At 39.9% G+C, this 25335-nt stretch overlaps 1 protein-coding gene across 1 annotated transcript in view; it reads left to right on the top strand.

Annotated features, from left to right (window-relative positions):
- The window catches only part of LOC134341089 (histone-lysine N-methyltransferase 2A-like), a 272129-nt gene that overhangs the window by 88114 nt on the left and 158680 nt on the right, over positions 1–25335 (top strand). The window contains exons 5-7 of the mRNA XM_063038841.1: positions 2805–3030; positions 23943–24010; positions 24261–24623. Coding sequence (XP_062894911.1) covers positions 2805–3030; positions 23943–24010; positions 24261–24623 — 657 coding nt within the window. The remainder of the gene's footprint in view (positions 1–2804; positions 3031–23942; positions 24011–24260; positions 24624–25335) is intronic.

Genomic DNA, 25335 nt, shown 5'->3' on the forward strand with positions numbered 1-25335 from the left:
CTATCCATCTCTTTCTTGAAAGCATCCAGAGACTTGGCCTCCACAGCCTTCTGGGGCAGAGCATTCCATACATCCACCACTCTCTGGGTGAAAAAGTTTTTCCTCAACTCCGTTCTAAATGACCTACCCCTTATTCTTAAACTGTGGCCTCTGGTTCTGGACTCACCCATCAGTGGGAACATGCTTCCTGCCTCCAGCGTGTCCAATCCTTTAATAATCTTATATTTTTCAATAAGATCAAATGGGTATATTCATTCAGATACCCCCCACAAAAGGCAGGCTGGAGCCAATTTATCTATTACATGGCAGTCCAAAAAGACAAATTACGGAGTAGGCATAATGGCTCACACACAAAACAGAATACCTCCTCTACGCATGACTACACAAGGAGGTATGCATCCTGAAACCTTAGCTGGCTACCTTCAAGAAGAAAGAGTGCTGTAACAAAATTTGCACATCTGTTGATCATTAAGGTTTCTTGCAGAAAAAACAGGCTGCTATGTTTAATGACCATGTTAACATTTTACCTACTTTTGGGTTCACTTCCTTTAAAGACAGCCTTACATCGGCTTCTGAGACAGAGATCACAGGGTCATCAGGTGCAACAGGGATCTTCACAGCTGTAGTTGTGTTCTGCCTTTCAAAGTGGGCATAGAAGGTGTCAATTTCATCTGGTAGTGAAGCATCGCTGCTATTCATACTGTTGGGTTTCACTTTGTAGGAAGTAATGCCTTGCAAACCCTGCCAGAGTTGTCGTGCATCTGATGTCGTCTCTAACATTGTTCGAAATTGTCTCTTCACTCTTGAAATAGCCCTCCACAAATCATATCTGGTTTTCTGGTACAGACCTGGGTTGCCAGACTTGAACACCACAGATCTAGCCCTCAGCAGACATTGTACCTCCTGGTGTGTCCAGTGCTTTTGGTCTGGGAATGTACCGTAAGTCTTTGTAAGCACACACTCATCCACACAGGTTTTAATGAAGTCGGTAATAACTGCAGCATACTCATCCAGGTTTGAAGATGAATTCCTGAATACAGTCCTGTCCATCGATTCAAAGCAGTCTTATAGGTGCTCCTGTGCTTCCTTTGTCTGCACCTTCTTGGTTTTTGCTACTGGTGCTGCAGTCTTCAGTCTCTGCCTATAATCAGGGAGTAGAAGTACAACCAGGTGATCAGTCTTCCCGAAGTGAGGGTGTGGAATAGTACGGTAGGCACTCTTGATGGTGGTGTAGCAGTGGTCCAGTGTGTTGTTTCTTCTGGTATTGCAATTGATCTGTTGATGGTAGATGCTTAGTGATTTTTTTCAGACAGACTTTGTTAAAATCTTCTGAAACAATCGTGAAGGGATTAGGGTGTGCTGTTTCATGCATATTGATCCCATTGCTCAGATCATCCAAAGTCTGCTTGACATTGGCCTGAGGTGGAATGTATACCGCCACCAAAATGACTCCAGAGAACTCCCGTGGTAGGTAAAAAGGACAACACTTTACTGCTAGATATTCCTGGTCTGGTGAGCAGAATTAGGACAGCACTGATATATTTGTGCATCAAGAAGAGTTGACCATGAAGCATACTCCTCCACCTCTGCTTTTGAGAGACTCTATAGATCTATCCTGACTGTGTATAGTAAACCAGTCAATCTGAATTGCTGCATCAGTGTGGAAGGGGTCAGTCAGGATTCCATGAAACAAAGGACACACGTGGTCTTAGTGTCCTTCTGATTCAGCACCCTAGCTCTGAGATAATCAGTTTTGTTCACCAGCAAGATCGTTAGTATAGTGAGTTTGAAACCCTATTTCCTTAAATGCACTTGTAACCCCACTCTGCAGCCATGCTTCCTCTGAAGTATTCTATGTGAGTGCTTCCAACCACAATCGTGTTGTTTCTGTCAGTTTTAAGCAGCAGTAGTTCATTTTAATGCATTAAGACAACTTTGTTGACTGTACTGGCCTTGGAAGTTGTGTGTTTTAGCTGTATCAGGCTGAAATGGGAATATTTAATTGTATCCATTGAGTGTACTGCTGCTACTCAAGTCGTGCTTAGGTGCCCCGTCATATCGAAGATGGATATTTTCATTAGCTCACAATCAAAGTAGCACCAGGCCAATAAATTAAAAAAGTATCATAGAACACAGTCTTCTGTACACATGCTTGAAACTCTGAATATTTATCTGTTGGTATTAAAGATGAGTATTTTGCTTTTATTTGACAATTTGTACACATCTGAGTCATATAGTAGAACAATTATAATAGATTAGATGTAAATTTTAAAACTGAAGTAGATGAACAAAAAATAATGAGGTTCCTTTTGAATGCTGTTAGCATAATAATTTTGATATCTAGCTAGGTATTCAGGATGGTAACATGGTAATTTCTACATGTAAACTCACCCTCCTAGGGCATAAAGGCATACAAAAACTTGCCTCTAAGAATTCACTCATTACCAAAACATCTGAGGTAAAGAAAAATATCTGATCCATATGAAACTTACAAAAACACTCGTTTATATCATCTCTCATTTCTTGATGCTGTGGAAATTTCCTTGTAATGTGGCAGATTATGTATATTTATTAATTTGTTCAGACAATTATACTTTATAAAAGAACACTACCTATCTTCATGATGGTTTTTAGGTGACTGCTACCCTGTGGAAATTAAAATATTCCCAAGGAATGAATCAATGTAAACAAACTCTTCAATGTTATATTTCCTTGAGGATACTGTTAGACAGAAATTCATTAAATGAAATTTTAACCTCTTGCGTCTGAGCAATAACCAATAAAAAATCATTTCTGTCTTACAGATAAATCATCAGTAGCTGGATCAGAGGATGCTGAACCATTAAAATCAGTGATTAAACCAGTGGCTAAGCACAAAGTCGCACAGGAGCCTATTGTTCGAAAAGGAAGGAGGTCACGTAGGTGTGGGCAATGTTCAGGTTGTCAAGTTCCAGATGACTGTGGCCAGTGTACAAATTGCTTGGATAAGCCCAAGTTTGGTGGCCGAAATGTGAAAAAACAATGCTGCAAGTGAGTAAAGTTTCATATGTGGTAATTTAAAAAAGAGAGTGGGGTAACTTTTTTTTTCTGAAATGCTAATACTCCCTTAGAAACTGACTTACCTGAGAAATATTTGGTGGTTTGCAAGTAAATTTTGAAGTGTAGAACCACAGTGCCTAGGCAAATGTATTGCATCCAGTTTGTATTCTCAGACAATTAAAGGAAACAAATGATCAGTTATATATAGGCTGAGAGAGGAATTTATGGTAGAAAATTGAAGGTTCTTGAAATAGAGTCATGGAATGTTTAGTGTCCAGTTTAACAAATGGCTGATCATATAATAGTTGATCTCTGATTTACATGCTGGTCTTATTCAGGTACTGATTGACAGTTAAATGTTGTGTTACAATGCTGGTTAAGTTGGGGGGTGGGGTTAAAATAGATTATGGAATCCTTTGATTCTAATTTATTGAACTTGGGATAAAAATTTACATTGATGCTTTGATTTGGATTAGTGTTGGATTTTTATCTTAGATACATATATAGCTACTTGAGAATGTTACTTAATGCTGCTATTATCCTGGTTACATTCCCGTAATAGTGAAACTAGCAGGAAAGAAAAATAATAGCATCAACAATATAATAAAAATAGCACTTTTATTGGAAACAAACCATTTTTGTGATGTGAACTGGAATCTCAAAGATTCAGGTCAGTAGCAACATGGCATGTAAGGGCTGAGTCATAGTAGAGGAGCACGGGGAATAATCCAATGTTTGGACGTTGCTGCAGCAGACTTTGAGGCTATTTGATACAACAGAATGAAGTCGAGGCGGGTGGAGGGAAGGCAGAGTCAAGGCAACAGGATCCAACAGCAAGAAAGACAAAATTTGAATGATGTAAGAGTTGGGCCGAATTGGAAAGGTTGGGTATGGGCTGAATTGAGGTGATGGGCCCAGGCTCGAGAGTGAATAAGGTTTGAACGATTTAAGCGGTGGGCCAGATTGAAGAGGCTAGGGTGTACTGGCTCATCCCACTGCTCTGTGAGGTTTCGTTATCTCTTTACTGAATTGAGGTTGTGGGCTACAGCTAACAGGGTACTGGATTGGCTGCAATGATGAATTTTGTGAACTTCAGTAATTTGCTTATTCTTGTTTGTATAATATGTTTTTCTTCTGCTCATTGGGTATTTGACATGTCAACAAATACACTCAAAAACTTCTATAGTTGTACTATAGAGAGCATTCTGACAGGCTGCATCACTGTGGTATGGAGGGGCTGCTGTACAGGATCAAAAGAAGCTGCAGAAAGTTGTAAGTCTAGTCAGCTCCATCTTGAGTACTAACCTACAAAGTACCTGGGACATCTTCAGGGAGCGGTGTCTCAGAAAGGCAGTGTCCATTATTAAAGACCTCCAGCACCCAGGGCATGCCCTTTTCTCACTGTTACCATCAGGCAGGAGAACAGAGGCCTGAAGGCACACATTCAGCGATTCAGGAACAGCTTCTTCCCCTCTGCCATCAGATTCCTAAATGGACGTCGAATCTTTGGACACTACCTTACTTTTTTTAATGTACAGTATTTCTGTTTTTGCATGCTTTTAATCTATTCAATATATATATGATTTTTAAAGTAAGTATTCATAGTGATCTGATTATTCATCTTGTACCATTCTACCCATTTCTCACCTCTCATTTTTTTCCCCAGTCCAAATTTTCCTGTCAGCACCTTGTCCTACTTTAGCATTTAGATCTCCCATGACAATAACAGTATCTTGAGACTTGCATCCATTCTTTGCTTGTTCAAGCTCTTCATAGAATTTATCTATATCCTCATTTTCGCTTGTGGACCTGGAAAAGTCCAGGTGATAACACTAGAAATCAAATTGACTTTATTACTATAAACCAAAGATTTAGAAACTCAGTGACTCAAAGCAAAACATATCCAGGTGCAGACAGTAATGGTGACCATAACCCAGTAGTATGTCATGTAAAAGTAAAACTTAAAAAACTAAAGAAGCAAAAACCTTGACTACTTGCAATCAAAGAAGAAAACTTAAGACAAAAATTTACAATTGAAGTAAGAAATAGATTTCAAAGTCTAGAAATAGAATCTGTTGAAGATGATAGCAATCATGTAGAATTGAAATTTAACTCTGTAAAGGATGCCTTGGTAGAGTCAGCAAAGTCTGTGATTCCTAAAAAAGGAAAAAGCACAAAGAATAAATGGATGACAGATGAAATCAAAAATCTAATGGAAGAAAGGAGACAGAAGAAAGCAAATCCTATAGAATATAAGTCCTTAGATAAAAAAGTTAGAAGCTTATGTCAAAAAGCCAAAGAGGAATGGTTAAACCAGGAATGTGAGCAAATAGAAAGAATCCCTATTACTGATCCAAAAAGGTTACATCAACAAATCAAGAATATCACCGGATAAAGCTCAAACAACAGGAATTCTGCAGATGCTGGAAATTCAAGCAACACACATAAAAGTTGCTGGTGAACGCAGCAGGCCAGGCAGCATCTTTAGGAAGAGGTGCAGTCGATGTCTCTTCCTAGAGAAGCTGCCTGGCCTGCTGCGTTCACCAGCAACTTGTATGTGTGTTGACCGGATAAAGCTCCTCTGTTCTTCAGGTAGATGTTTGAAATCAAAGGACGGTACAACTATAATGGAAAAAGATGAGATTATGAACAGATGGACTGAGTATATTCAGGAATTGTTTGAAGACAATTGAGGCGAAAAATCAGAAATTAAGAAAAACATTGAAGGTTCAAGTATTTTAAAATCTGAAGGTCATAATGCAATAAATAAGATGAAGGAAGGAAAGGCAGCAGGTCCTGATGAATTTGGAGAAGGAAGTCTGAGAATCGGAGCGGGAGTGCACAGGCATGTGATGTTGGGCAGTGAAGTGCGGAAGATTTACAAGGACAGAAATCCTGATTCGGGTTTAATTTGGAGAAGGAAGTCAGAGAATCGGAGCGGGAGTGTGGAGGAAGCCATTTTGAATTTTTCGGTTTTTTTCCATCAGCGTTCAGAGAGGTGGGACTGCGCAGGCGTGTGACGTTGAGCAGTGAAGCGTGGAAGATTTAAAAGGAAAACAGCCGTATACAGCGGGCAGCGTAATTTGTGAGTGGCGGAGTGAGCCGGGAGCAGAGTGAAGGCTTAAGGGCTTTGGCTCAACGGGCTTAGGCGGAAACGGGCGAGGCAAAGTAGGTTTGGTATTCATTTTTTCCTGTTATTTGAGGAGAGGGGAAGTGTGAGTGTGAGGGCAGCTTGTTGTTCTCGGTGTCAGATTTGGGATGTCATGGAGTCTCCCAGCCTCCCAGATGTCCACATCTGTGCCAGGTGCATCGAGATGCAGCCCCTAAGAGACCGTGTTGGGGAACTGGAGCTGCAGCTCGATGACCTTTGTCTTGTCAGGGAGAGTGAGGAGTTGATAGAGAGGAGTTACAGGTAGGTGGTTACTGTTGGGGGGGAAAATTTACCTGGGGGAAGCAACAGAGTCTGGCCCTGTATCTCAGCAGAGGAGGGAAAGGAAGAGGAGGTCAGTAGTAATAAGGGACTCGATAGTTAGGGGATCAGATAGGCAATTCTGTGGACACAGTCTGGAGACCTGGATGGTAGTTTGCCTCCCTGGTGCCAGGATCCGGGATGTTTCTGATCGCATCCAAGATATCCTGAAGTGGGAGGGAGAGGAGCCAGAAGTCGTGGTACATATAGGTACCAATGACATAGGTAGTATAAGGGAGAGGTCCTGAAAGGAGAATATAGGGAGTTAGGAAGGGAGTTGAGAAAAAGGACGGCAAAGGTAGTAATCTCGGGATTACTGCCTGTGCTATGCGACAGTGAGAGTAGGAATGTACTGAGGTGGAGGATAAATGTGTGGCTGAGGGATTGGAGCAGGGGACAGGGATTCAAGTTTTTGGATCATTGGGACCTCTTTTGGCGCAGGTGTGACCTGTACAAAAAAGACGGGTTACACTTGAATCCTAGGGGGACCAATATCCTGGCGGGGAGATTTGTGAAGGCTACTGAGGTGACTTTAAACTAGAATGGTTGGGGGGTGGGAATCAAATTGAAGAGACTAGGAGAGAGGAGGTTAGTTCACAAATAGAGAAAGCAGGTAGACAGTGTGTGAGGAAGGATAGGCAGGGGACAGAGATTGGGAGCAATCAGACCGAAGATGTAGGGGAGAAGGAAGAAAAAGATAACAAAGTTGTTTCTCCATTAAGGGTAAACAGAGAATAAGAGGTGGAGAGTTTCTTAAAAGCATCTGTTTTAATGCTAGGAGCATTGTAAGAAAGTTGGATGAGCTTAGAGCTTGGATTGATACTTGGAAATATAATGTTGTAGCTATTAGTGAAACGTGGTTGCAGGAGGGATGTGATTGGCAACTAAATATTCCAGGATTTCTTTGCTTCAGGTGTGATAGAATAGGAAGGGCAAGAGGGGGAGGTGTTGCATTGCTCGTCCGAGAAAATATAACAGCTGTGCTCTGGCAGGATAGATTAGTGGACTTCTCTAGGGAGGCTATTTAGGTGGAATTGAGGAATAGGAATGGTGTAGTGATGCTTATAGGGGTGTATTATAGACCACCAAATGGGGACTGAGAACTGGAGGAGCTAAATTTGTAAGGAGATAGCAGATATTTGTAGTAAGCACAAGGTTGTGATTGTGGGAGATTTTAATTTTCCACACATAGACAGGGAAGCCCATTCTGTAAAAGGGCTGGATGGTTTGGAGTTTGTGAAATGTGTGCAAGATAGATTTTTGCAGCAATACATAGAGGTTACCAACTAGAGAAAGGGCATTGTTAGGGAATGAGGTAGGGCAGGTGACGGAGGTATGTGTTGGAGAGCACTTCAGGTCCAGTGATCACAATACCATTAGTTTCAATATAATTATGGAGAAGGATAGGTCTGGACCCAGGGTTGTGATTTTTGATTGGAGAAAGGCTAACTGAGGAGATGCGAAAGGATTTAGAAGGAGTGGATTGGGACAATTTGCTTTATGGGAAGGATGTAATAGAGAAATGGAGGTCATTTAAAGGTGAAATTTTGAGGGTGCAGAATCTTTATGTTCCTGTTAGGTTGAAAAGAAAGGTTAAACATTTGAGAGAGCCATTGTTTTCAAGTGATATTGGAAATTCGGAAAAAGAAAGGGATTTACAATAAATATAGGCAGCTTGGAGTTAATGAGGTGCTCAAGGAATATAACGAAGGTAAAAAGAATCTTAAGAAAGAAATTAGAAAAGCTAAAAGAAGATACGAGGCAGCTTTAGCAAGTAAGGTGAAAATAAATCCAAAGGGTTTCTACAGTTATGTTAATAGCAAAAGGATAGTGAGGGATAAAATTGGTCCCTTAGAGAATCAGAGTGGACGGCTATGTGCGGAGCCAAAAGAGATGGGGGAGATTTTGGACAATTTCTTTTCTTTGGTATTCACTAAGGAGAAGGATATTGAATTGTGTAAGGTAAAGGAAACAAGAAGGGTAGTTATGGAAAGTATGACGATTAAAGAAGAGGAAATACTGGCGCTTTTAAGGAATATAAAAGTGGATAAGTCTCCGGGTCGGGACAAGATATTCCCTAGAACCTTGAGGGAAGTTAGTGTGGAAATATTTCAAATGTCATTAGGAGTGTGAATGGTGCTGGAGGATTGGCGTATTGCTCATGTTATTCCATTGTTTAAAAAGGGTTCTAAGAGTAACCCTAGTAATTATCGGCCTGTGAGTTTGACGTTAGTGGTGGGTAAATTGATGGAAAGTATTCTTAGAGATGGTATATATAATTATCTGGATAGACAGGGTCTGATTAGGAACAGTCAACATGGATTTGTGCGTGGAAGGTCATGTTTGACAAATCTTATTGAATTTTTTGATGTGGTTACTAGGAAAGTTGAGGAGGGTGAAGTGGTGGATGTTGTCTATATGAACTTCAGTAAGGCCTTTGACAAGGTTCCACACAGAAGGTTAGTTAGGAAGGTTCAATTCTTAGGCATTAATATCGAAGTAGTAAAATGGATTCAGCAGTGGCTGGATGGGAGACACCAGTGAGTAGTGGTGGAAAACTATGTTTCAGATTGGATCTGTACTGGGTCCAATGTTGTTTGTCATGTATATTAATGATCTGGATGATGGGGTGGTAAATTGAATGAGTAAGTATGCAGATGATACTAATATAGGTGGTGTGGATAATGAAGCAGGTTTTCTAAGCTTGCAGAGAGATTTAGGCCAGTTGGAAGAGTGGGCTGAAAGATGGCAGATGGAGTTGAATGCTGAAAAATGTGAGGTGCTACATTTTGGTAGGACTAATCAAAATAGGACATACATGGTAAATGGTAGGGCATTGAAGAATGCTGTAGAACTGAGAGATCGAGGAATGATGGTGCATCATTCCCTGAAGGTGGAATCTCATGTGGATAGGGTGGTGAAGAAAGATTTTGGTATGCTAGCCTTTATTAATCAGAGGATTGAGTATAGGAGTTGGGATGTAATGTTGAAATTGTAAAAGGCATTGGTGAGGCCAAATTTGAAGTATTGTGTACAGTTCTGGTCACCAAATTATAGGGAAGATGTCAATAAAATTGAGAGAGTACTAAAATGTTACCTGGGTGTCATCTCCTAAGTTACAGAGAAAGATTGAACAAGTTAGGTCTTTATTCTTTGGAGCGTCGAAAGTTGGCGGGGGGGTGGTGGTCTTGATACAGGTGTTTAAAATTATGAGGGGGATAGATAGAGTTGACGTGGATAGACTTTATCCATTGAGAGTGGGGAAGATTGAAACAAGAGGACATGAGTTGAGAGCTAGATTATGAAGACACGTAGTCTCCCTTTATTGTCATTTAGTAATGCATGCATTAAGAAATGATACATTATTTCCTCCGGTGTCAGATCACAAAACACAGGACAAACCAAGACTGAAAAAACTGACAAAATGGCATAATTATACATATAGTTACAACAGTGCACAATACCATAACTTGATGAAGAAAGTCCATGAGCACAGTAAAGTCAAAGTTTCTCAAATGTCCCACAACTCACGCAGTCGGGAGAGGGAAGAAAAACTCTCCCTGCCATGCCGACCACAATTCGACTCTGAGTCATCGGAAAACTTCGAGCTGTGATCAGCTCTTCAACACCAAGTGCTGAGTGCCATCTCTGCCTGAGTGATCCGACCTCTCTCTCAGTCGCCAAAAGCAGGCAAGGACGGGGATTTTGAGGCCTACACTCGGAAAGATTCCCGAGCACACAGTAACGACAGCGCAGACGAGCGTTTCAGAAATTTCTCCCGATGTTTCTCTGTGATTTCACGTCCATTCTCCATCAAATCAGAATTGTCCATGGCCCTTATTTAACAGATACAACATCATTTTTCACCAGAGAGCTGCCATCTTCTCCTCCCGCCACCAGTTAAAAGGCAAAAGTTTAGGGGTAACATGAGGGGGAACTTCTTTACTCAGAGAGTGGTTACTGTGTGGAACGAGCTTCTAGCAGAAGTGGTTGAGGCAGGTTGAATATTGTCATTTAAAGTTAAGTTGGATAGATATATGGACATGAAAGGAATCGACGGTTATGGGCTGAGTGCAGGTCGGTGGGACTAGGTGAGAGTAAGAGTTCGGCACGGACTAGAAGGGCCGAGATGGCCTGTTTCTGTGCTGTAATTGTTATGTGGTTGTGTGGTTAATTAGTAATAGAACAAATTATTGCTCTTGAAGATTATGGAATTGAAAAACTTACCGATTTTATCAGTGACATTTATGAGTCTGGAATAATACCAGAAGAGATGAAAAAATCAGTATTTTTCACTCTTCCTAAGAAACCTGGATATAACCATATAACATATAACCATATAATAATTACAGCACGGAAACAGGCCATCTCGGCCCTCCTAGTCCGTGCCGAACTCTTACTCTCACAATAGAATATGAATTACATAGGACCATAAGTTTAATGAGTCATACCACCAAGATACTTATAGGAATATTGATGACAAGAGCTAAAAGTAAGATACAAGTTGAAATAGGTAAGGGACAGTGTGGTTTTCTGAAAGACAAAGGTACAAGAAATGCAATATTGATATTAAGGATCCTATCAGAATGAGCTATTCAAGTGCAAAAAGATTTGCTTGTTTTATTGACTACATAAAAGCATTTTATAAAGTGAAGTTATTTGAAATATTATAGGAAACTCCAGATCTAGATTCAAAAGACTTCCGCCTAATCAGAAATCGGTACTGGGAACAAACTGCCGGTGTAAGAATAGATGGAGAAATGAGTCAGTTTTCAAAATTCAAGAGAGCTGTTGAACAAGGGTGTGTTTTCTCCCCTGATTTATATGATGTGTACAGTGAAACAATATTACAAAAAATAAGGGACATGGTGGGAATCAAAGTTGGTGGTGAAAACATGAATAATTTCAGATATGCAGATGACACTGTGTTAATTGCAAGTATGGAGGAAGAACTACAAAACTTAATTGGTATAATTGTTGAAGAAAGTGCAAAAATGGGTCTGTCATTGCAAAAAGACAGAATGTACGGTGATATCCAAAAAGAAGGAGAATCCTATCTGCAGGCTGAGAATAAATGGGGAAGACATAAAAGAAGTACAGAACTTTTGCTCCTTAGGAAGTTGGGTGAGATCAGATGGGAGTTGCAACATGGACATCAAAAGAAGAATAGGGATGACAAAAGACACCTTTACGAGAATGAAGAGTATACTGACCAATACTAAACTAGGCAGGACAACCCGCCTCAGAGTACTGAAATGTTAGGTTTATCCAGTTATGTTATATGGCTCAGAATGTTGGACAATATCTAGTAACATGAGGAAACGAATTGTAGCAGCAGAGATGTGGTTTTTGCGGAGGATGCAAAGAATATCATGGACGAAATGAATATCTAATGAGGATGTCATGAACAGAGCAAACACAAAAAGATAAATAATGTATGAGATCATGAAAAGAACAACGTAACTTCACTGGACGTGATTGTGAAAGAGGAGTTAGAATGCATGGTAATTATGAGAAAGATTGAAGGGAAGAAAGCAAAAGGAAGACAAAGACAAATGATGATGGAGACAGCAGCCAGAGATCTGGAAACGAATATCAGTGAATTGATCCACTTGACCCAAAACAGGAGTGTGTGGGCCATGGCAGTCAAAGCTCAAACTGGGCATGGCACCTGATGATGATGATGATTTGTATACTGTAGATGATTTACTTGTTTATTATTATTATTTTTTTTTATTAGTCTTATTTTTTCTCTGCTAGATTATGTATTTTATTGAACTGTTGCTGCTAAGTTAACAAATTTTACGTCACATGCCAGTGATAATAAACCTGATTCTGATTCTAATTCTGATTTAATTGATTTTTAAAAAATTAACCATATAGCCATATAACAATTACAGCACGGAATCAAGCCATCTCAGCCCTTCTAGTCCATGCCGAATGCTTATCTCACCTAGTCCCACCAACCTGCACTCAGCCCATTACCCTCCATTCCTTTCCTGTCCATATATCTATCCAATTTAACTTTAAGCAACAACATTGAACCTGCCTCAACCACTTCTGCTGGAAGCTCGTTCCACACAGCTACCACTCTCTGAGTAAAGAAGTTCCCCCTCATGTTACCCCTAAACTTTTGTCCTTTAACTCTCAACTCATGTCCTCTTGTTTGAATCTCCCCCATTCTCAATGGAAAAAGCCTATCCACGTCAACAGTATCTATCCCCCTCATAATTTTAAATACCTCTATCAAGTCCCCCCTCAACCTCTATGCTCCAAAGAATAAAGGCCTAACTTGTTCAACCTTTCTCTGTAGCTTAGGAGATGAAACCCAGATAACTTTTTAGTAAATCTCCTCTGTACTCTCTCAATTTTATTAACATCTTTTCTATAATTTGGTGACCAAAACTGTATGCAATACTCCAAATGTGGCCTCACCAATGCCTTGTATAACTTCAACATTACATCCCAACTCCTATACTTAATCTCTTACTAGCTCTTCTTCCAGTTAGTCCTGACGAAAAGTCTCAGCTGAAATGTCGACTGTACCTCTTCCTAGAGATGCTGCCTGGCCTGCTACATTCATCAGCAACTTTTATGTGTGTTGCTTGAAATTCCAGCATCTGCAGAATTCCTTGTGTTTGTGTCCTATACTGAATGCTCTGATTTATAAAGGCCAGCATACCAAAAGCTTTCTTCATCACCCTATCCACATGAGATTCCACCTTCAGGGAACTATGCACCATTATTCCTAGATCTCTCTGTTCTACTGCATTCTTCAATGCTCTACCATTTACCATGTATGTCCTATTTTGATTAGTCCTACCAAAACGTAGTACCTCACATTTATCAGCATTAAACTCCATCTGCCGTCTTTCAGCCCACTCTTCCAACTGGCCTAAATCTCTTTGCAAGTTTAGAAAACCTACTTCATTATCCACAATGCCACCTGTCTTAGTATCATCTGCATACTTACTAATCCAATTTACCACCCCATCATCCAGATCATTAATATATATACACAAACAACACTGGACCCAGTACAGATCCCTGAGACACACCGCTACACACTGTCCTCCAATCTGACACACAGTTATCCACCACTACTCTCTGGCATCTCCGATCCAGCCACTGCTGAATCCATTTTACTACTTCGATATTAATGCCTAACGATTGAACCTTCCGTGAGGAACCTTGGCAAAGGCCTTACTGAAGTCCATATAGACAACATCCACCGCTTTACCCTCATCAACTTTCCTAGTAACCTCATCAAAAAAATCAATAAGATTTGTCAAACATGACCTTCCACGCACAAATCCATGTTGACTGTGCCTGATCAGACCCTGTCTATCCAGGTAATTATATATACCATCTCTAAGAATACTTTCCATCAATTTACCCACCACTGACATCAAACTTATTAGATTCTATTGGGTTTCTGTTTTGTAAGAAGGCATATCTCAGGGTTGTATGTAGTATGTAATATTTTAATGATAAATGTACTTTATACTTGAAGTGTGGTTTGAGTCAACTAGAGAGCAAGTTATACTAGACAGGGTGTACAGTGATGGACTAACTAATGACCTGATAGTGAAAGTGTCCTTCAATCTGATTGAATTTAAAATGCACATTTTTTTGTGAAATTCTTCCTTTTCCTGTAAATGCCTGTAAGAAAATGAAACTCAGGGTAATATATAGTAACATATGTGATTTGATAACAGTGGAGAATAATTTTTTCCAAAAGTATTGCTTCCTCAGGAATGTTTTTTGTTTATGATAGACTGCTTGAAGGTGAACACAAATATAATTTCGGACTACTTGTATCACATAGGAATTTGGAGAAACAACAAATTAACTTTTATTGAATATAATGTGTTTGATTGTATAATGGTGCTGATGCTTGGCAATAGTTCAACTAAGTTAAAAATATTTTGTGAATGATTTTCATTTGTACTCAGTGTCTGAGACTTCTTGCTTAAGTGTCCAACAATAATTCGCTAGCATTGATGGATTCCAGTTGCCCTGGTATTTTTTCTCCATGACTACAATGTCCTGGTGAAACCTTTCACCATGCTTGTCACTAACATCACCAGGATTTGCAGGGAAGAAGTCTAAATGGGAATGCAGAAAATGAATCTTTGGTGACATGTTGCATTTCATGGTTTTATATGCCTGAAGCATGCTTTCAACTAGCTGCATGTAGTTTGGTGCTCTGTAGATACTGAGAAGAATTTCAACAACTTCCTTGAATGCCTTCCATGTGATTTTCTCCAGTCCCACTAGAAATTCTTCAAATTGTCTGTCATAGATGACCTGTTTAATTTGTGGACCAGCAAAATGCTTTCCTTAATCTTGGCATCAGCTATTCTGGGAAGCACCTGTCTCAAATATCAAAATCCTTCATAGAAATTTTTGTGCCTGGTGATAACGAATTACATCCTTAGAGTCCTGAACTCAATAATTATTACTAAAAGCTGTCCTGTCATGCAACAGCCACACCACCTAAGCATGCCCAAGTATGCCTAGACAAGATAGGAAACTTTCCAGCTTACATTGTAGGCAACATTTTAATTGACTTGAATTATGAATTGGAATAATAAACATAGGTTTATTTAAAAAAATGGTATGAGGTAGGGAAATTTCATGGTGATTTTCATGATCAGTAGCCCAAAATTCATAAGATCCACCTAAAAGTATTCAGGAAGCATAATCTTTGTTGTCCAGTGTAATATATTTACTTTGAACTTTTGAACTTTGAAATATGTGGTTACCACTCTAAGGGAATAATGTAGAGGCTTTAGAGTAGGTTTAAAAAAGGCTCACTATGTTGTTACCCTCAGTGGAGTTCTTCAGTTATAAACCAATGGACAAACTTGGATTGTTTTTTGTAGAATATTGAAGTCTAAGGGGCAGCCTAATATAAGTATATCTATAATTACAGGATGTGTAGATGGAGTACGTAGTCAGAGTCTTTTTTATGCAGGGTGAATATGACAAATACTAGAGGCATTGATGTAAGAGTAGGAAAGTTTAAAGGAAATGTGCAAAGCACAGTGATTCTAGGTGCAGTTAGGTAGACAAGCAAACAGGCAATGAATAAGAGGCTATGGACCACATGGAAGCGCTTAGCATATCTTTAGATTGGCATGACAAATACAAGCTTAATGGGCTGAAGGCCCTGTTCTGGGTGCTTTGCTGTACTGTATCATGTTCTATGTTTACAGTTGAGAATAAAAATCAGAATTGGGTTTAATATCACCAACGTATGTTGTGAAATCTGTTGTTTTGTGGCAGCTGTACATTGCAATACCTAGCAATAGAAACTATAAATTACAATGTAAATTTTTTAAAAAATTAACTATTGCATAAAGAAAGGGAAAGCAGAGTATTGAGGAAGTGTTTATGGGTCAATTCACCGTTCAGGAATCTGATAGTGAAACTGTCAGAGGAAGAAACTATTCCTGAGACTTTTGAGTGTGTGCCTTTAGACTTTTGTTCCTTCTTCTAGATGTAGCAGAGAAGAGACCATGTTTTGGGAGATGAGAACCCTTAATGATGGATGCCTCCATTTTATGGCATTACTTTTTGAAGATATCATGGATGCTATAAAGGCATGATGGAACTGGCTAAGTTTATAACACTCTGCAGCTTTTTCCAGTCCTGTGCTGTGTTCTTCCATATCAGCAGGTGATGCAACCAGTTAGAATGCTGTTCATGGTAGTTCTATTGGAATTTGCATGTCTTTGAATTCATACTAGTTCTATTAAAAGCCCTAATGAAATACAGCCACTATCATGCCTCTTTATAACTGCATCAACATTTTAGGCCCAGGATAGATCCTCAGAAATATTGACACCCAGGAATGAGGACTGGTATGTATTCCTTCAACTTACTATTCCTGATGTTCACGACCAGTTCCTTGGTCTTAATGTTGTTGAATGCAAGGTTGCTGCAAATTCCAGTAAAATCCCAAGAAAGTGAGTCTTATTAACTCTCACTTTTACTGAAGTCCTCCTTCACTTCCAATTATGAATTTATGACTACTTTTGGTAAGTTGAAGGAATACACACCAGTCCTCATCGTAACAGATTGTGGATAGAAGATTGTTAATCAAACAGGAAATAGAGAACGGATTAATTGACTTTTTCTAATCAAGGAGGGGTAACAAATAACGTCCTTGGGGATCAGGGCTTCAAGTACAATAGAATCTGGTTAATTCGAACACATTGGGACCAGTAAATTTTGGCCCAAGGTAGTGGCTGTCCCAGTTAACTGAAGTTTTGTGGAAATAGTTTTAGTAAGTATAATAAAGACCAAGTACAGTTTAACAGAGTAACACATAGTATATTTAAATGAAATATGGAACAAATTAGAACACTACCAACACTAATGCCATAAAACTGTACTTATTTCTAATATTTATTGACAGGAATTTATGCATTGTACGCAACTACATTCTTTTGGTTAAGTGTAAATGAACAAAATCAGTACAGATGCCTCAAGAAGATAATGGATGGTCTTTATATAATGCTTTAAAAGATTGCATCTTCCAAATCTTCATTTTCATTACAACATTCAGAAGGTTGTTGATATTTTCAAATTTTTTGTAGTTTTTAATTTGTTGAGGTAGTGAAATAGTATAATTTTCACTCCTGGCTGTTTCTGGCATTTCGAAGCTTGAAGTGGTGAGCAAAACAGTTCTAGAAACTATATTCTATATTCCATATTCTATGTTCTATATTCCCTAGGACATTGAGGGAAGTTAGTGTGGAAATAGCAGGGGCTCTGACAGAAGTATTTCAAATGTCATTTGAAACGGGGATAGTGTCGGAGGATTGGTGTATTGCTCATGTGGTTCCATTGTTTAAAAAGGGTTCTAAGAGTGAACCTAGCAATTATCGGCCTGTATGAGTTTGACTTCAGTGGTGGGTAAATTGATGGAAAGTATTCTTAGAGATGGTATATATAATTATCTGGATAGACAGGGTCTGATTAAGAACAGTCAACATGGATTTGTGCGTGGAAGGTCATGTTTGACAAATCTCATTGAATTTTTTGAAAAGGTTACTAGGAACGTTGACGAGGGTAAAGCGGTGGATGTTGTCTATATGGACTTCAGTAAGGCCTTTGACAAGGTCCCACACGGAAGATTGGTTAGGAAGGTTCAATCATTAGGTACTAATATTGAAATAGTAAAATGGATTCAGCAGTGGCTAGATGGGAGACGCCAGAGAGTAGTGGTGGAAAACTGTTTGTCAGATTGGAGGCCGGTGACTAGTGGTGTGCCTCAGGGATCTGTACTGGGTCCAATGTTATTTGTTATATACATTAATGATCTGGATGATGGGGTGGTAAATTGGATGAGTAAGTATGCAGATGATACTAAGATAGGTGGAGTTGTGGATAATGAAGAGGTTTTCAAAGCTTGCAGAGAGATTTAGGCTAGTTAGAAGAGTAGGCTGAAAGATGACAGATGGAGTTTAATGCTGCTAAATGTGAGATGCTATACTTTGGTAGGACTAATCAAAATAGGACATACATGGTAAATGGTAGGGCATTGAAGAATGCAGTAGAACAGAGGGATCTAGGAATAATGGTGCATAGTTCCCTGCAGGTGGAATCTCATGTGGAAGAAAGCTTTTGGTATGCTGGCCTTTATAAATCAGAGCATTGAGTATAGGAGTTGGGATGTAATGTTGAAATTATACAAGGCATTGGTGAGGCCAAATTTGGAGTATTGTGTACAGTTTTGGTCACCAAATTATAGGAAAGATGTCAACAAAATAAAGAGTGTATAGAGAAGGTTTAATAAAATGTTGCCTGAGTTTCATCTCCTAAGTTACAGAGAAAGGTTGACCAAGTTGGGTCTTTATTCTTTGGAACGTAGAAGGTTGAGGGGGGACTTGATAGAGTTTAAAATTATGAGGGGGATTGATAGAGCTGACGTGGATAGGCTTTTTCCATTGAGAGTGGGGGACATTCAAACAAGAGGACATGAGTTGAGAGTTAAAGGGCAAAGTCTTAGGGGTAACATGAGGGGGAACTTCTTTACTCAGAGAGTGGTAGCTGTGTGGAATGAGCTTACAGCAGAAGTGGTTGAGGCAGGTTCGATGTTGTTGTTTAAAGTTAAACTGGGTAGGTATATGGACAGGAAAGGTAAGGAGGGTTATGGGCTGAGTGCAGGTCAGTGGGACTAGGTGAGAGTAAGAGTTTGGCACAGACTAGAAGGGCCGAGATGGCCTGTTTCTGTGCTGTAATTGTTATATGGCTATATGGTTATAGAAACTTAGAAAACCTACAGCACAATGCAGGTCTTTCTACCCACAAAGCTATGCTGAACATAATCTTACCTTAGAAGTTACCGGGGGTTATTCATAGCCCTCTATTTTTCTAAGCTTCAAGTCCAGAAGTCTCTTAAAAGACCTATCATATCCGCCTCCACCACCGTTGCTGGCCGTCCATTCCACACATTCACCAGTGCTTGCTTAAAAAACTCACCCCTGACATCTCCCCTGTAAGTACTTCCAAGCACCTTAAAAGTGTGCCCTCTCTTGCAAGCCAGTTTAGCCCTGGGAAAAAGCCTCTGACTATGCACACAATCAATGCCCCTTTTCATCTTATTCACAGTTCTGAAATATCTTACTGCTTATGTCTCACCACCTGTGAATGACAAAAATCATGTGTTCTGAATCCAAACACAGACAACTGACATATTTTAAAAATAGTTCACTTTAAGCACAGTGTAGTGTATAATAGCCACAAAAGAGTGTACATCTAATGTTCGTTAGAAACTGTCGGCAGTAATCTGCTGTCGGAATTAAGTGGCATAGTATCCCAAATAAGTGAAGGGAAAATTTTAAGAATTGCCCCAAATAAGTTACTGCCCTGATTATCTAATGGCCTAATTAACTAGAATCCTTTGTATTTGCAATTAATCCAAATTATGTGATTTTACCAAAGGTAACTATCTCAGAGCATCTGTCCTGGGCCCATCAAAGAAAGCACAGCAGCATCTCTAGTTACTCAGGAGTCTGTGGAGATTTGGCATGTCATCAAAAACATTGGCAAACTTCTATAGATGTGTGCTGACTTGCTGCATTATGGCCTGGTATGGGAAACACCAATATCTTTGAGCAGAAAATCCCAGCACATCATGGGTAAAACCCTCCCAACCGTTGAGCACATCTACGTGAAACATTGTTATAGAAAAGCAGCATCCATCATCAAAGATCCTTACCACCCAGGCTACATCCTTTTCTTGCTGCTCCTATCATGTTGAAGGTACAAGTGCTTCAGGACTTGCACTACCAGGTTCAAGAACAGTTATTACTCCTTAACCATCAGACTCTTGAACAAAAGAGGGTGACTACATTCATTCTATTTCTGGTGTTTCCACAACTGATAGTTTCACTTTAAGGACTCTTTATCTTATTATTTCATGCCATTATTTATTGCTATTTATTTATATTTGCATTTAAACTTCTTATTGTTCATTGACAAATGAGAAAATCTGCAGATACTGGAAATCCAAGCAACACACACAAAATGCTGGAGAACTCAGCAGCCAGGCAGCATCTCTGGAAAAGAGTACTGCTGAAGTGTCTTGGTCCTAAACATTGACTGTGCTGTTTTGAATTGTTGCTGCCTGGCCTGAGGTCCCTCCAGCACTTATTGTGTGCGTTGTTTATAGATCTTGTTTACAGTTATACTAGTGCCCAAGAAGAGTGGTGTAAGCAGCTTAATGACTTTTGTCCAGTAGCACTCACATTTACAGTTTGCCTATCACCTTGATAGGTCTATGGCAGGTGCAATCTCATTGGCTTTTCACACAGCTTTGGGTCACCTGGACAATACAAACACCTCTGAAATGTCAATCCATGGCCTCCTCTACTGTTGCAATGAGGCTGCACTCAACAACAATATTCCATCTGGGTAGCCTTCAACCCGTTGGCATGAACATATATTTATTGAATTTCTGGTAATTCTGCCCTCCGGCCCCTCCCCCACTTTCCATTCTCTTTTCCCTCTCTCACCTTACCTGCATATTCCTTCCATCTGGTGTTCCTCCCCCTTTTTTGTTGGGGTCAGCTATTGCATCTGGTGCTCCCGGTGCAGCCTGCTCTACATTGATGAAATCCGACGCAGATTGAGGGGCCGCTTCATTGAGCACCTCCGCTCCGTCCGCTACAACAGACAGGATCTCCCGGTAGCCACCCACTTCAACTCTGCTTCTCACTCCCATTCAGATAACACTGCCATGTGTTGCTGAATTCTAGATTTCTTGACAGAGAGACCACAGTCAGTCCGTGTTGGCAGAAACATCTCTGACTCCATCACGCTGAGCACTGGATCTCCACAAGGCTGTGTGCTTAGCCCATTGCTGTTTACACTGCTAACACATGACTGCACAGCCAGATTCAAGGAGATGGGCCCAGGACAGATTCACAGTGGTGGGGCTCATCGTCAAAAATGATTAAACCATTTACAGGGAGGAGGTTGAACACCTAGAGAGCTAGTGCAGTGATAACAACTTGATGCTTAATGTCACCAAAACCAAGGAGATGATCGTCAATTTCAGACGGTCTCAGCCTGAACACACACCCCTCAGCATCAGTGGCTCCACAGAGGAGAGAGTGGAAAACATCAAGTTCCTTGGGGTGCAGATCTCGGACAATCTCACCTGGTCCAGGAACACCACTGGGATTGTGAAAGGGGCCCAGCAGAGATTGCACTTTCTGAGGAAGCTTAAACAAGCATCACTCCCCACTAACATCTTAATTACATTCTACAGAGGCGTGGTTGAGAGTGTGCTGACCTTTAGCATCACAACCTGGTACTCCAGCTGCAGTGCTGTTGACAAAAAAGCCTTGCAGAGGGTGGTTAGGGAGTACAGAAGTTTATTAGTGTCTCCCTACCTTCTGTCCAAGACCTCTTTCACAGTTGTTGCCTCCAGAAGACACAGTACATCGTTAAAGACCCCTCACACCCTCTCCATGAACTATTTGTTCTTCTGCCATCAGGCAAACGTTACAGGAGCATCAAAACTAAAACCACAAGGCTACTAAACAGCTTCCTCCCATAGGCAGTCAGACTGCTAAATAGCTGCTCCACCTGACTCTGCTTTGGACACTTTTAACTTGCACTGGACAATTATAACCTGATTTTAATTGACATGTGGCTGTTGTGTTTTACTATTTATTATTATGTTTATTATTTAGTGTTGCATTTTGTTATGTTATGATTGCACTGCTCCTGGGAAACGCTGTCTCATTCTGCCCTGCAGAGCTGATGTACGGTTAGAATGACAAAGTTTTTTGAATCTTGAATCTTGAATATGTCCGTACGTGGCCTCTGTCACTGCCATGATGAGGCTAAACGCAGGTTGGAGGAGCAACACCTCATATACCGTCTAAGTAGTCTCCAGCCCCTTGGTATAAACATCGAATTCTCCAAATTGGTTAATTCCCTCCCCCTCCCTTCCCCTATCTCTATTTCACTCTGCCCCCTCCCCCAGCTGCCTATCACCTCCCTCTTGGTTCTGCCTCCTTCTACTACCCATTGTGTTTTCCCCTATTCCTTCTTCACTTTTCCTGCCTATCACCTCCCTGCTTCCCCTCCCCAACCCCTTTATCTTTCCCCTTACTGTTTTTTCACCTGAAACCTACCAGCCTTCTCCTTCCCACCCTCCCCCCACCTTCTTTATAGGGCCTCGGCCCCTTCCCTCTACAGTGCTGACAAAGGGTTCTGCCATAAACGTTGACTGATCGTTTCCACGGATGCTGCCCGACCTGCTGTGTTCCTCCCCCTTCCTTCCATGGCCTTCTATCCTCTCCTATCAGATTCCTCCTCCTGCCTTTTATCCCTTTCACCAATCAACTTCCCAGCTTTTTACCTCTCCCTTCCCCATCCCCCACCTCACACTTCTTTACACCGACTCTTCATTTTCTTTCTAGTCCTGCTGAAGGATGTCGGCCTTCAACAATCATCAGTGATACTCTTTTCCATAGATGCTGCCTGGCCTGCTGAGTTCCCGCAGTATATTGTGTATGTTGCTTGGATTTCCAAAATCTTCAGATTTTCTGTTGTTTGTGATTGGAATATATATATCGGGAACCCTTCAGCACTACCTCTGATCTGTTTTTCTACTACTTTTAGTTTAGCTATTTAATATACATGTATGTACTTAATATAATAGATTTGTTACTTCTAATTTTTATATTATCACATATTGCAATGTACTACTGCTGTTAAGTTAACAAATTTCCAACATATGCCAGTGATATTAAACCTGATTCTGAGTCCTGTTCTATAGATTTGCTGAGAACGCCCGCAGGAAAAAGAATTTCAGGATTGAATGTGGTGACATATATGTACCTCGATAATAAATTTTTTTTGGACTTTGAAATGTACATTTGCTAACTTTGTTGATACAAGGATAAGTAGGCAGGTGAATTATAAGGAAGACATAAGGAGGTTTTGAAGGAGAAATAAATAGATTAAGCCAATAGGAATGATTGTAAAATGCAGTTCATATGTGAAAATATAACATTTTCCATTTTATCAGTAAGGAAATAAAAAGCATTGTAATATCTAGAAGATTATTGCTGACCATTTTTAGTATTTTCCTTCATATGGGCTTGAGTATTTGGAATCTTTTTTCAAAGATTGGGGAAATCATATGACAACTTTATAGTGGGGTAGATATATTGATAAATAAGGGAGTGAAGGATTTCTGAGCCAGTTTGAATTTTGGCCTTTATGATAGTAACCATGTCAGCTGTTTCACTAAATGAATGATGAACAAGCTTGAGAAATGAAGTGGCCTCCTCCTACTCCTTTTTCTTACATTTGTATGTATGCAACATGCAGCAATACCATAAGTCACAGATGTGGTTGTTTCTCCAGGGGTAAAAGGAAATTCTATCTTGAGTCATAGAAAATAATCGAACTGGAATAGTAGAAAAATCTGCTTTTGAGCTTTCTGGCTCTCAAATGTACTTCTTGTGGGATCAGTGTGTATTTAAGCCAGCTGGGAGTGTAGTAGCATTGTACTGGACTTAAAGGAGATTGGTTCTGGGTTCAAATCCAATTGGCTGCTTGCATGCTTTTCTTCTGTGCTGGGCTGAGTGGCAAGCTAGCAACTTGGCTTTGTAAAAACAGACAAATGCTAAAGAGCATGAAGAAAATGCACCCAATGCTCCATAAGTCATGTGAGAGGAACAACAGTGTATATTTGGTTATAACCCCTGATTTAATGAGTCTGCTCATATGATTTGTAGTAGTATTGATGATTGATAAATTCTGTGAAGATGCTTCATTTAGTCAATCCATTAGATTTAAGTCAAATTGTGTCTGCAAATTTAGTTGCAACAAATCATCATTTGATTACTTTTTTTGCCTTATCTGTAATATCGCAATACCTTTTCTTTTAATGCAGAATTCGAAAGTGTCAAAATCTTCAATGGATGCCTTCTAAAGTACCTCCTCCAAAACCGGTTAACAAAGGTGAGCTATGTCCTTTGTACAGAGCTATCCAGAGCAATTAGATTAGGCTACGGAATTTGGAAACTTTTATATAGAAATTGAATGTATGACCCCCACCAAAAGGAATGGGTATTTGAGTGTGATAGCTGAGGCACATTAAACAATATTCGATCTTTAGTCATCATCTTTAGGAGAGAGGAACTTGCGTGAGGTTGACTAGAATTGTGCAAGTTTTATAAATTGGTTTTTAAATTTTAACTTTGATTCTTAGTGAAGAAAAAGGAAAAGAAAACAAAAATACAAGAAAAAAAGGAGGTTTCAACAGAAAAGCAGCACATCGACACCGGCCATAAGAACTCTTCACAGAGCATTTCACAAGATCACCTGCAGAAAGTAAACCTTGTTCCTCATCAACAGAATGAGCCACAGTCTGAGGAGGGCAGCTTCTCTACACCTTCTGAAACTCAACAACAAGCTACATTGGTTTCACCTGTCTGGAAGCCTAGCAAACAAGTTCCACAGACACTTGAACCCATCATGCCTCTGCAGTCAGGTCACATGCAATTAAAGAACGAATCAACCAAACCTATGCTGCATGACTCAAAGAGAAAACAGTCACTGCAAACAGAATCAGGTAATGAACGTGGCAAGTATCTAGTACTAATTTCTTCTGAAGCTCCTCCAACTTTTCTGAGAAGATACCATGAAATAATCATATTTATTGACATTGCACAGTTAACCATTTCAGTGTAGATTTTCTTTCTAAATTGGCATCTTTCTGCACTTCACCTCCTCCCACATGTAGTATACTCTTCAAGTCTATATTGAGTCTGTATCAAGCCTTTTGATGATTGTATTTACCTAAGATGTCTTCTGTAGGTCCCGGATATCAGTTGTTTACTTGTGCTCTTACTGATGTAGACATAGGTTTGATTATTTGAAAATGGGGATAAGAGGATGGTTGAGTGGGAGTGGATAAGGTGACATTGCTGTCAAGCAGCTTTGTGAATTGCAAGCTTGTGTCCTGTGACTGAGCATTTGCAACTCATTTATCATGGAACAGATTCACACTTGTTATGTGTCTTGGTATCCTGTATCATAGGATAGAATTTGAGAAGGCTATCTTTGCAGGTTGGTACTAGAAGAAAAGATTTATGTGATTTGTTTATCTCTCCTGCTCGCTTTGACTAGTAGTCATCTTCACTTTTTTGCCATAATTACTCATCTGAAAGCAAAGTATGTACCATCGCTTATTTAATATCACCTGTTTAATTAAAGGATCCACAAAGTTCCTGATAATTTTAGTTAAACAAAAAAAAGCTGTACTTTCTGCCATACCTTCTCAT

This window comes from Mobula hypostoma, chromosome Y, assembly GCF_963921235.1.
Source record: "Mobula hypostoma chromosome Y, sMobHyp1.1, whole genome shotgun sequence".
Classification (NCBI taxonomy): domain Eukaryota; kingdom Metazoa; phylum Chordata; class Chondrichthyes; order Myliobatiformes; family Myliobatidae; genus Mobula; species Mobula hypostoma.